This window comes from Dermacentor variabilis, chromosome 6 (genome assembly GCF_050947875.1).
Source record: "Dermacentor variabilis isolate Ectoservices chromosome 6, ASM5094787v1, whole genome shotgun sequence".
In the NCBI taxonomy this organism is placed as follows: Eukaryota; Metazoa; Arthropoda; class Arachnida; order Ixodida; family Ixodidae; genus Dermacentor; species Dermacentor variabilis.
Window position 1 is genome coordinate 144,998,821 of NC_134573.1, and position 13,454 is coordinate 145,012,274.

At 52.1% G+C, this 13,454-nt stretch overlaps 1 protein-coding gene across 1 annotated transcript in view; it reads right to left on the reverse strand.

Annotated features, from left to right (window-relative positions):
* The window catches only part of LOC142585394 (uncharacterized), a 259,259-nt gene extending 246,066 nt beyond the window's left edge, over positions 1 to 13,193 (reverse strand). Inside the window, exon 1 of the mRNA XM_075696125.1 lies at positions 12,743 to 13,193. Within this exon, the coding sequence (XP_075552240.1) occupies positions 12,743 to 13,019 (277 nt within the window). The 5' untranslated portion in view covers positions 13,020 to 13,193. The remainder of the gene's footprint in view (positions 1 to 12,742) is intronic.
* Positions 13,194 to 13,454: the final 261 nt, after the last annotated feature.

Here is a 13,454-nt window from a genome sequence, read left to right on the forward strand (position 1 = left end):
CTGGTGTTTTACGAGGGAGTAACCAATTGTAGCGTATTTTCAAGTTCTCTTACATCCCGATAGAGTGCGTTGTGTACTACACTTGCGGCACACGAGAACCTCGAAAACGGACTTCCAACATGAGACACACTACAGCGTCCCCGGTATTTTCCTGCGAGTTAAACACTATACAACGGGACTCTGAGATGCGTATGTCATTCCTTGGAGGAAAGTGCCTGGCGCAACTCACGCAAGACTGATAACATTGAGTGTTTAGAAGCACAGTTACACGCAATTTCTTTTTAAAGACTATATGGAGCGTACTGTCTATACAGTGCACCATGCATACAGCTAGCGCAAGTTAGGAGATAGCTGGGGGATGCCTTCGTCCTGCAAGGGACATAAAAATAGGATGACGATGACGGTGCACCATGAGCTGTAAGGGCGGCACGACAGCTGGCCGATGCCGTTGGCTCGCGCCGACCTCGACAGTCGCGTAAACTCGGCACCCCGATTGGATGACGAGCCCTCTCCAATTTTCATCCCTCACTGCACGGTTTTCGTAAGACAGCGCACCGTGACGCAACGAATAGAGTCTAACAAAGCGTGGAGAGAAACGGAGGGGTTGAGGAACAGGGAGCGGTCGCGGAAAGAAGCGTCGGCGACGTCGGGCAATGATTAATAGCCTCCTGTCGGGTCCTCCTCAGAAGAGCTGATGCATCGCCGCGGCGACCAGCACCACGTTCCACGGTGTTTGCTTCGTGCGTCCTCGAAGCGGGAAACAAAGAGAGAGAGAGAGAGAGAGAGAGAGAGTTGAGAGGCGGTCCTCACGGCAAAGTGAAAGCGACCGAGGAGAGTTGCACACGGAGACCCATTAAGCTATTGGCCATTAGCCCGACCTTTCCGGTGAGACGATGGGCCGCCAACGCTTTTTTTCTTTTTTTGCCAGTATAGACTTTCCGCCATTTCACTCGCGTCGCTGCATCCAAGTAGACAAGCCCGTCCAGCGGCCAACCGCTGAGGGAGAGAGTAGATCTGCGAACTTTCGGAGGTTCTCCTCACACCGATTGCGTGCAGTGAAGCCAAAGCTACACCGTCTAGCGTCAGCCAACCAGGAATGAGGACCGACTGTGTATCTTGATACGGAAGTCACCGTGCGCTACTAAACCCGTAAGGTATTCTAATAGCGCAAGTAGGAACACGTATATAAGAATAACACACACACACACACACACACACACACACACACACACACACACACACACACACACACACACACACACACACACACACACACACACACACACACACACACACACACGGTGTGTTTTTGTGTCCGTATTCTTTCCTGCGCTACTTGGAATACTTTGCGATGTCATGCCAACGAGCCCACATTCCAACTATCAGTTACAACTCCGTCCGTGATTCTTCCTTTAAACCGATTTCTCCCACGGGAGGATTAGCGGCGCGCAACAACGCACACGCCCTTCTTCCATGTCTGGCTGGCTCCTGGATGTACTGCAGGGAGTTGGCGAGACGACGTGACAAGAAAGCCGATCTCGGATGTAAGCGCCCCGCGAAGGCCCTTAGTCAGGCCGGACAGCTGCAGAAGGTTGAAAGGAGACTTGCGACGAAACGCGCGCACTCACAGTAACTTCCAAAGAGAAATAAATACATTGCCCTTCACCCATCCCGGCCGTTTCAAATCCCCGCAATCATTCTTCGAGTAGCTGTAATAAAAAAACGAAACAAAAGATAATTAAAAGAGCAAAGAATAAGGCCACTGACATGAGGAAGCGGATACGGAAGCCGTTCTCTTCCCGTGTCGTCTTCGGAGGAGCAGGCCAGGCAGGAACAATGAAGGCTTTGACAAACAACGGCAATAACAGCGAAGACGGTCGTCGGGCGCCCTTCCGATTCTTGTTTGCCTACAATGCTTAGCAAGGGGACGAAACGAACGACGGTACGTAGACTCCGCGAACTCTGCCGCACGAAGAAAGCGTGTCGCTTTCCGCGGAAAAAAAAAAAAAAGAAAGAACGACCTGGACGAAACCGAAACAACAAAAGCCGACACCGCTTTCAAAATAATAGGGCCCGCCGTCGATTCTCGTCGTCTTCCTTGCTCGTTCCTTCCGATTTCGGCGATTTCGCGTCTTGGGCGGAACTGGCCTCTTCGCGTCACTGTCTTTGTGTATTTGATCTTTGTTCCAAGTTATCCGACACAGAACATCCCAAAATGGCTTCGAACGTAGAAAATCCTTACTCGATCACGACGACGACTTCACTCCCGGATGACGACGATAAGAGTGCGAGAGCGCGAGAAGACGTGATGGAAAAGCGGGCGGGGTGGGAGAGGGGGCGGAGTGGGAGAGAGAGAGAGCGCGGAGACCGGGGGGGGCGCACACCGGACCGCCGCCCGGCCAACGTCTGCTTGATATCGCGTGTACGCCGCGCGCCCGAAACAACCGGCAGCTCTCCTCTCTGAAATGGGAATTCAATGACCCTTCTCACCGTCCATATATACGGACTGCGCGGTGAAGCCTAGCCCATAGAGCGGTTTTTCTTTTTATGTCCGCTGCAAGCATCTTCTTCCCTCCGCAAGACGACGCTGCCACTCATGGTGATGATGATGATGGCATCGGTGTATGTCTGCTTCTTTTCAGCTGCACGAGAGGAGGTTGACGGTAGCGTCGAACCTGCGCAATCCCACGGAACGCCTTCCCTTCCCGCTACGAAACGAGCGTTATGCTCTTTCTCTCCTTTGCGATAGTTCTTCTCTATTTCCTCCTCTCTCTCTCTCTCTCTCTCTCTCTCTCTCTCTCTCTCTCACACACACACACACACACACACACACACACACACACACACACACACACACACACACACACACACACACACACACACACACACACACACACACACACTCTTTCTCTCGTGAGATTCATAGACTGCCGTCAACCGTACGATAAAGCAATATAGAACATAGGACTGTTGGGCAAGCGATTTCCAGATTCTATATAGCGTCATCAACAGGGTGGCAAGGCTGGGTGGGGTGGGGGCTGATGGGGTGTATATATATATATATATATATATATATATATATATATATATATATATATATATATATATATATATATATATATATATACGGCCGGCGTTGAGTTGCGTTCCGTACGTCCTGATGGAAGTCGAATACGCCCTAGATTGCCCTGAAAGCAACCTAAGGTGGAAGAAACTTGCGCATGGAGGGGCAGTGACTCGAAAGGAATACCGCGTTGCCCGGGAATCCCAACAGGTGTTTCTTGCAGGACGGATGCCATTCCGACGACGACAAATCGTAGTACCACAACAAGACCTCAATCCCACCTCCACGGCGCTCCGATGTTAAGCGTAGGACGATGTCGCAAGCGTGGATGACACGCGACCTGACCACAGCCAGCGTTTGTCGCATGGCAACGGCAAAGAGTGTATATATAGCTTACACGCCTATGGGTGCCTCGATGTCACGCGGTAGGCGGCGCTCACATCGAGGCTTCTTATAGGCATCTTATATACACGCCAGATTGGTCGCGCCGAGACCCGACCCCGGGTAGTCTTTGTTGTAACTGACCTCGCCTTATTGGGGCAGTTCCGATCACTATAGCGAATGCGCATTCTCGTGTCTTGATGACCTACCACTCTGATAACTGACCAGCTAGCTTGACATTGCGAGTCGTCGCATAGTAGAGGGCGATGAAAACACGGTTCAAAGTTTATCGTAACCTAAACCAAGAGTTTTGCTCTATTTCCAGTCCGTGACCCGAACCAGACAAGCCTAGCAAAGCGGTCCCGCGCTTCACAAGCGAGAAAGAACTGAAAGAGGACGTCCTGGCAATTGCCGCGCACTTGCAACAGGCTTGCGCAAACGGTTTAAGGTTGAATGGTTACAGTTAACCATTGTTCGCGCGTCCCTTTGCCATATTTCCTTCTTATCTATGGCTCCCTCTCCCGTCACCAATTGTGGGGTAGCGAACCGAGTTTCCTGTTCTTTCAAACCTTCCTGCCTTTCGACTTTCTTTTGTCTCTATCTCTCTCAGGGCACGGCGCCTAAAGACAAAGCTGCAAGCGGAGGCGGAAAGTTTCCGAACAGCGTTATCGATTTTGAGAGGAGCAGAGACATTCCTGCGATTTCGTAACTGTACAGAAGACGCGATCCTGCATACTGTTTCCACACTGACACCGAAACAAATGCTTAAAAATGATACTACGACTGTATATACGCCGTGCGGGCTGTTACGATCGGCCTGCAGGGGTACTGACCTGCAAAAATTTGCCGGCCCGCTGCGACGACTCGCTTTGTAAAGACAACAATGCGCCGCCTCAACAGCCCATCGGCGCCGGCATGTCTAGCCACGTTCGGCGGTCCGTCTATTGTTGGTCGATTCGTTGTCGCCTTCACGGTTTGCTTGGAGCGGGGGAACTCCTGGAAGGGGATGTTTTGCGGTGCTATCACACGGGCCCTAGAGGTCGACACAGTCAATGGACAGACGCGGTGAATACTTACTGCGGGGTCAGCTCTGGGATCAAGAGGCGCCTGCTTGGGTCAAGACCCCTGTGTCTACAAGAACCCTCTCACCTCGGTGTGTTCAGTGAAACCAAAGAGCGGAAGTGAGTGTGCGAAACCTCCCCCTGAAAGGCGGGTCGACAACGATGACTTTGGACGCCCCCATTGGTCGAAGGTTGAACGGCAGTTTTTCCCTCACCTAGGGAGGACAGAGTGCTTTTAAGCAGCCGATGTCTGCTCTTCAGTGTACATTCTCTTCCAGTCATGCTAGACTGATGAGCTGTAACGTTCTCCACCCTTCATGTAGATGTTGTAAATAAATACCATATTCCTCGTTCTCGATGAGAACAAGTCCCTCCCTTCAACAACGTCCTTAGCGTGGATGAGTCGGACGACGGCATGGGCCAGCCACCATCTATTTCATGCCCGACCCCAACTCTTACAAGGCCGAGTAAAAGGGAAAATATTATTGCAGTTCTACTGCTTAGAGGGCTAAAATCTTAATCTCAGCGAACGATAACTATAATAATATCTTAAACTGACCGAAAAGTTATTCCCGGTTCGTGACCGCAACCAAAGAGGCAAGCAAGCGGTCGCGTGCTTTGCAAGCCAGAAAGAAGTCAAAGACGACCGCATTCACCGCGCCCTTGGCCGTCATTCTTTTCTCCCCCCTCCCCCTCCTTCTCACTAGGAGAGACAGTCTCGCCGTTAACGATCTTTCCTGGCTCGACAGAAAACAGCCGCCGGAGTCCCACCACCCCTAACTCCGCGCCCGCCTGTCTCTTTCGCTCTGCACGCTTTTGCTTTCGCGTCCCCGCGGCACGACGCTGCGCATGACCATGTCGATCCTCCCAACCACAACCCTTCCCCTTCTTCTCCACTGAGAGAGAAAGCTTCGAAGTCCTTCAAAGGGAAAGCGGCATTCCGCCAGGCATGCCTGCACACCATAATTCCAAATCCGTGCAGCGAAGCCAAAGCTACGGGACGCGTCGGCCAACACTAAAGCGAACCAGACGGGGCCCCACTAAAATAGCTGCCTCCGCGCGACGCCGACTGAACGGAAGGGTCACGAAAGGATTAGTGGCGCACGAAGGGCGACAGCCCACAGTTACTGCGCTGCACTTTACCCCAATTCTTCCTTCCCCAAATAAGAATCTCTATCTCACCACCTCCTTTCTCTCAAACATCCAGTTCGTTCTCGTCACTGATTGGTTGAAGACGAGCGCCAGCCTCGGCTGCGCTGCACGTAGTTGGTGAGACTAGGTATGCGGGGCCATCCGTCCACGATTATTGTTGCCGTTGACGGCCCCGATCATTCACTTCTTCCGGCAGGCGAGCGGAAAGCCTCAGAAACAAAGTGAAATAATATATATATATATATATATATATACACACACACAGACCAGTTGCAGCTGCTCTCCCAACGCTTCATGGCTTTTCTTCGTGCGTCTCGCGCACAGGAATGCAAATAACCGACGCCTCTGGCTCGCGCTGTACGCGGCGATGTCCGGTGACTCCAGGCAATTGAACTGCGCCGCAGCGGCTGTCACTTCGATGCATGCTTCGCAGTTTGCGCTTGGCCATTCGTGACAGCGAACCATTTGCGGTGGGCATTAGCATTCGAAGCCTAATCGAAGTCGAGAATGAGCTCTTCGGGCCTGTGAGCTCCGACGGTGCACAAACGAAGGGCAATGACCGGCAGGGGTCGGATATCAAGGACCGGATACTGTACGAAAGGCCAGCGTGAAACGAACGATACAAAATGAGAGCCACGCCAACAGAGACTGCACGACGTCAGAACCATAAAGCACACAACAAATGGTGCTAATTATCCGTATTTGGTGGCAGTCGCCCAGCGTGGGGGGAGGGACGTAATAATACTAGGCAGCGTAATTTGATCTTGGAAGGAAGCCGATAAATTAAGTCAGCAGCTTCGGCCCCTTTCGGGCTCGCCCCGTTGCCAGTCCAAGCTTCGACGAAAATGGTCAAGGTCAGGCGCGGTCGCTCAAGTTGGCACCCCCAAATCGTTCCAGCGTGTGTGTGCATCACTCAGCATCGAGCACGCCAGATTTCGCCGTGGCTGTTAATACATCCATAGGGACATACAGCTAATTCCAGGCTTCTACAAGCTTAACTTTCACCCTTTTCGAGAGAGGGGGGAGAGGGGGGCAAGGACAGGGAGGCCAACCGGAGATTATCTGCGGTTGGCTACCTTGCACTGGAGGAGGGGCAAAGGGATGCATCCTTTTCGAGGCACACTGTTAGGCCAGCAAGCAGATCAGAGAGAGAGAGAGAGACACTTTGTTGCCTCAGAGACCCAAGTCCGGGTCGCTAGGCAGTTTGTATAATGCGTTGTGCATTGTTCCGTGCGACTCCTTTCTTACACGTGTGCTACACGTCGAAGATGACGGGAGTGGGACATTAAAAAACGAAACGACCGTTTAGCTTAGGCGAACGAACACGCAGCAACAACAAGCACGAACACAGAAATGCCATCGCCACTCCTAGCTTATGGCGATAACGCCGCCGCTATCGCGCAAGGTTTCGGGATTGCGACACTCTCGAAATGCGTGAAAGAAGGAAGCAGGCACGTGACGGCAGACTCTTGTGGGAGCGGCCGCGTTTATACATGGCTTCGTCGCGGTGTGCTATAAGAGCGGCGACGGTGGGGGACAGGAGCCCCTTCCCGGGATACTAATGCGTTTCTTCCCAGAGATACGATCGCGGATTGCCCCGAACCGCTGTCGAACTCTATACAGGCGGCACAGCTCTCTTCGCAGAAAGCCATGACTCAGACAAGAACACGAAGCTTTTCTTCTTTTCTTGTCTCCTTGGCTTTCTGGAACATCGCAGCACAGCTGAAAGAGGGCACCAGTACTACGCAATATGGAAAAAAAAAAAATGACTACGGCATTTTAGTTGCCTTTACATTGATGCTCTGTATTCCGCAGTCACTTTCTTCATACGGAAACTTTTTCCGTTGCCAGCCGCCCGCGAAGTGCGTGTCACTCAAAGAGACAGACGTTAACTGCTCAACCATAGAGGGCACCCCGAATATTATGCACCAAGATTTAATGATATGCAAATGCGACGTAGCTGGACAGAACCAAGGTAATGTTGTTTGGCGTCGCTTGGAGATACTCAGAGTATTGTTTGCCTTCCACCTAATTACATAATTAGCTTTGTTTAGTTAATAAACTTCTCAAATATTAAAATTAGGTGAAAAATGTCAATGAGCAGAGAAGTAATCGGAGGACTTCCAAGCGACGGCAAACAACACTGCCTTGGTTCTGTCCAACTACGTGGCATATGCATATTTTTAAATCTTGATGTATGATAGTTAGGGCACCCTGCACACACATCTCACATAGCAAAATCAAACTACGGAGCGGGAATGGTAGCAACGTTAAAACGTTGACAATGTATTCAGACAGCAACCTAATATTACATATATCCTGCTAACCCGCCGTGGTTGCTCAGTGGCTATGGTGTTGGGCTGCTGAGCACGAGGTCGCGGGATCGAATCCCGGCCACGGCGGCCGCATTTCGATGGGGGCGAAATGCGAAAACACCCGTGTGCTTAGATTTAGGTGCACGTTAAAGAACCCCGGGTGGTCAAAATTTCCGGAGTCCTCCACTACGGCGTGCCTCATAATCAGAAAGCGGTTTTGGCACGTAAAACCCCAAATATTATTATTATTAATACATATATCCTGCTACTAGGACTGGCTACACCACATGGCCACGACTGCGGCGATGCGCATATTTGTAATACAATAGGTACGAAATCGAAAGGAAGAGGAAAACTGCAAACGCTTGAATTCATCCAGCGAGAAAACACACCCGTCTGTCGACCCATTTATTCAAACAGGCCACGTACGCTAGCCTATACTACAGCTAGTAGTACACTCTACTACAAACAAGCCTTGAGCTGATAGCGAGTCCACAGAAGCTTACTATACTCCGCACCGTCTGGTGGTCACTCATGCGGCACGGTCTGGTCTCAACAGAGAAGAAGCAGAAGAAAAAGAAAGTTATATGTCAGGCGCAATGGTTTAAACGTAAACTACAAGCGAAGGACAGGCGAGAGGGAGCCAAAGGGAAAGCGACGGACGAGGCGCGAAGTCGAGGGAGATTACATCGACGAGCGCACATCGACCTCGTCCGGGGAAGGCCACGTCGATGCAACGAACAAGCAGTACACTTTTACCACTACACTATACGGACGGGCAACAGGCTTGCGCAGGTCGGACAGGCCGAAAGTGGACGTGCCAGGTCGCCGGGGTTGCGAGGCCATCGCCGACAACTGCGCCCCCTGGCCGCGCGCGGCATCACGCACGAGCGCTTCCGTGCCGTTCCGTCGGCAGTCCCGTCTACACTTGAAGCCCCCCGCCCTCCCCCAGCACCGCCCACCTGTGGCTGTTGGGCCGCCGCTAGGAAGTCCGACAGCCGCAGCGCAGCGAAGGGCTGGCAAGCAATCTCAATGGTTAATTGTTTTGCGTAACCCTTCGTCGGCACATGACAGATATAGAATCCAGTTTCGATTTGAATCAATCCGCATTTTCTGGCCTGAAGCACCCGAATTAGTTGCAGGTAACCCCGACGATTACCTGATACATCTGTCGCGAAGAACTTCATAGTATTGACGCTCAAACGAAGAAAAAAAAAAAAGACAACTACAGGGACCGAGACGGAACAAGCAGTTGACACGCACACCGTCTCATCATTTTTCTGACATTCGACCACGCCATCATTAACTACATCACCTGAAAAACACCTCAGTGGACACCGTGGCCATTGCCTAAAGAAATATCCCGACTTCCGATTGTGCAACTTTAACCATTCTGATCAATTCACGTAGCATTGTTTTCTACAAGAACGACGGGGATCGACCACGGACTCTCACCCACAAGAATGATTCGCGTCCGTATATGAGGGGCTATTAAAAAAAAATATCGGGAACGCTTATCCAGCGACATTCATCTAACGAAGCCCCGCGCTGTAATCACGCAATGCTCATTAAAGCAGGCCTTCGCGAGAGGCGAAGCCCGGGGACGCGTATCGACGTCACCGCATATTCGCTTGTGAGGAACGACGCCGTACAGCAGCGAAAAAGACGGTCAAGGACTTCGAATGCCTGGGCACACAAGCGAAACGCCGCGTCCGACTTGTTCACCGTCGACGTCGCACTGTCGCCCGGTGACCGGTAGTGCGAATCGGGCAGACCACAGAAGGACAGCGCAGTGACTCGATAGTATACGTGCAGCCTCCGTCATATTTAACCCGAACGCGGTTTAAGAGCCTTTTCTATTCTTCTCCTGAGGTTGCTGAAGATTTCTCGGTGAGGCTTGCCTTGCATGTGCTAGCTTAATGCGTCTTCCAAGTTCCTTCCAAAGTGTTCGATGCGTGCTCCTCACAGCCTGCCCTCTTGAAGTTAAGCCACTAGAGAAGTCTCTTGATTGTTCGTGTTAAGTTTGATGGTCGCTGTACAATTTAGAACAAGAGACAAAAACGGGAACAGGGAACTATATGAGGTAGTACACAATACATTTGGAGAAAATCGAGAGGACGATCTGACACAGCTACTTATCCGCTCACCACAGATGATGTAGACGTTAAGGCTCAAACCATGATGTTCCAGACAAAATATAATGCCGACGTTACATGAAATGGTCCGAAAGCGCAAATGGTGACACACGTTCTACGACTCGGAGACAACCTAAAAAAGCTCCGCCCCAAAAACTGCACTGCACCAGCCCTCTGTGCCTCCGCATGTCGAGATGCAGTTCTCAAGGGACATTGGAAGAAGTTCGCATCACCCATGACGTCACAGCAATGCGAGAAAGTAATTGGCTGGCGCTTGCATATAAACTTTATTTGCCACTGAATTCATAGGTTGTCACCGTATACATGGTTAGCCCTTACCTGTTCGCGTTTAATTTGCCTAAGACTGTATACAGTTCTCTTTAGATTTGCCCCGTACGCGAATGACACGACCAGACGACTTTATTATTATCTTTTTTCGGTTAGTTCAGCGCCTGGTTAGTTAGTTTGGTTAGTTACAAATTGCGCAGATGCGCAGCAGACGCACGCACAGCGGGAATGTCATGTCAGCGAAACGCTAAAAGCTTGACAAAAGGCTTCCTGGCGTATAAAGAGCGAGTCTATGAACGTCAGAGCTGCTGTTGCAGAACCCTGTTGCGACTGTTTTTTGTACACCTTCCGGTATCGCAATACGGCGCCAAGAACGACAGTTCTAACCGCGTAGATATTTAGAGGCGCCTTCGGTGCTTATACAAACTACCAACTACGTGGTCCCGAAGCAGTTGCAGCAATTAGCGGAGCATCCTTTGAACTTATCACACATAGATTTAAACGGAATAACAAACGGTCATGTTAACGGAATATAAAAGAGGCACAACACACCCTTGCTTTGCATTGAGGGCTGTTGCCTAAACGTGAAGGCATCAGTTGCTCGCCGCCCTTTGAAAGTTCTGATATCTGGGCGGTGAGCCCGGCCATTTATGAACAGTTGTTACCTGCGCGAATAAATGTTAAGGAAAGTAGCGAAAGCCAAGCTGTTAGGCTTTACTAATAATAAATGGTATATTAAATTATTCCCGGATTGTTCCAACGCACAACGGACTCGCCACTTGTCGACCCGTACGCGGACTACCGCCATCCGCTTTCAACTGTGCCCGAGTGAGTTGCCTTTTATTGTGACTAACGTAGTTTGTCCAGTGCACATCGTCAATGTGAATGTCTGCTGATTTTCCCGCAAAGTACGAACGAGCGCAGCTGAGAACCAACGGCTCGTTGCATGCTTAATACTACGATCCCCCCCCCCCTCCTCCTCGGTTCTGCCGACGGCTGGAGCGCCGAAACGGCTAGCACGCGGCAGACAAACTATGAGAGAGGCGGCCCTACAACAGCCCTCAATACGACACTCATTGTTCCGGCGCCCCATCTTCCCACTGGATCCCGCATCTCAATGGCCATTGTGCGTCGACAGAACAAAAGCAGTTGATAAATACGGTGCACGGGAATCGCAAGTTCATCAACCGACTACGAGAACACTCATCAGGCGATTTAAGCCCCCGTTCGCTCCACGGTCCTTAGCAACTCTCGCAGGTCAGGAAAGGAGGCAGCAGCTCCTCAGTCAGCGGCGCACATCTTCGCCAGACTAGTCCCGCTCCATCGCCCAACGCGAGGTTGTCAGCAGAACGGGAAAACGCACCCACGCGTCTCCAGACTCAATCTAACCGCTCCGCAAAGCGACCCGCCCAGGCGAAGCTGGCTGGCACTTCCATTTTTTATGAGCGCAACGAGTCGTCCCGCCTTCTGCAGCCAGCCAGATGCGTGCGCGATAAAGCCGCGGCAGAGATAGAAACGTAAGCGAAAGAGGAAAGCAAAATAGCGAGTCGCAGCATGGTTGACAAGTTACTACAGCTCAGCCTCGTTCCAGATTACAAACCGTGGAAGCAACGCCGGTTGCAGCACACAGCAGGAGTGAGAAAGAAAAGAGACCCCGGAACAGCGGCGTCGGGTTTCGCTCGCGCTATCGCGCGCAGCTTTCGAACGACTAACGTGTAGCCGTGTAGCACGGCTTCCAGCAGCTCTCCCGCCATCGTTTAGTTCAGCGAAGTAAGGGCGTCTGGGTGCAACGGACGGACCCGGTCACCTAGCTGCGGCGAGCACGTCGGGCGAATGCGCAACGTTCGTCGCAAGTTACGCTGCCGCGCGAGCCGCGTGAACGCAGCGCGCGCGATTCGTAGAAAGAAGCGTGTCCCTGAAAAGAGCGTTCTATCACAATGGCATCATCGGCCTCACAGACGACGTGGTGAATAGCACGACGCGCCACATCCGCTGACATGCAATCCTACGGGAAAAGTAGATATGTAAGAAGTTTTAAACGTAACCTAAGCTGCCGCGAGAGCATGGCCTCGGGAACGCCACGGCTTACTTTAGCACAGTTGTGCCTTCTTTGGACTAGATTTGCGCGATAATTGCAGTTCCATGGTCGAAGTCTTACAGATACCTTGTTCAGATAGGCGCTGGTGCACGCGATCAACGGAAACGGCGCCCCTGCGATCACGGACACAACAGGTAAACTCCGCACATTCGTGACGACACCGTTCCCCCTGACGGCAACATGACGGTAACTAGTGCGTCGTACTTCTGGACAGCTCGCTTCCGTACGAAGCAGACGATGACACTCACGTATTGGGACAGCCTTGGCGTTGAGCTGAGACACGCTCCTCTCGCATCGGTCTAGCTTATCCTTCAGTTGAACACTCCGTTCGTAGATGATTTTGCACTCGGCGGCGATTCCTTCGAAGATGTTGTCGGCAACGGCCACCAGGCACGCCAGTTGCCGCAGGGCCCCGACCAGAGTCGAGTTCGCGCTCGCCTCGAGTTCGTCGGTGACATTTTTATCCGGGGGTATGGGTTGCCGGCTGAGGAAGACCGGCTCGATGGTCCACTTCACGAAGGGCATCTCACCGTACTGTCGTCGCCGTATCCATTGTCACACGCCGCACGGCACAACAACAACCTGGCGCGATTCAAATCGCGCCCTCATGCTCGCCGCTACCGCCACGCCGGGAGGAGGGCCCGGCGCGAACATTCCGCGGGCCCGCACGAACTGCCGCCAGTGCAGACTTGCTGCTCCGCGCGAGGCGAGGCGGCGCTCTCCAAAGGTGCACCACTCTCGCCCTCTACCTGTTTGACGAGTGCCATCCGATAGCGCGGGACCGGCGAAACACGTAGCGCCATCTCTGGGCGCTTAGCAGAACTTTCCCGCCGTCCGCCGGCTGGCCGTGCCGAGACGCGGAGCCTGGAGCGACCGCGGCCACGGTCAGGGGATGTTCACAGTTTATCCAGTTCCTTTAGTATCACTAAGAAGGCCCCATATTCAAAGATTAATACAGGA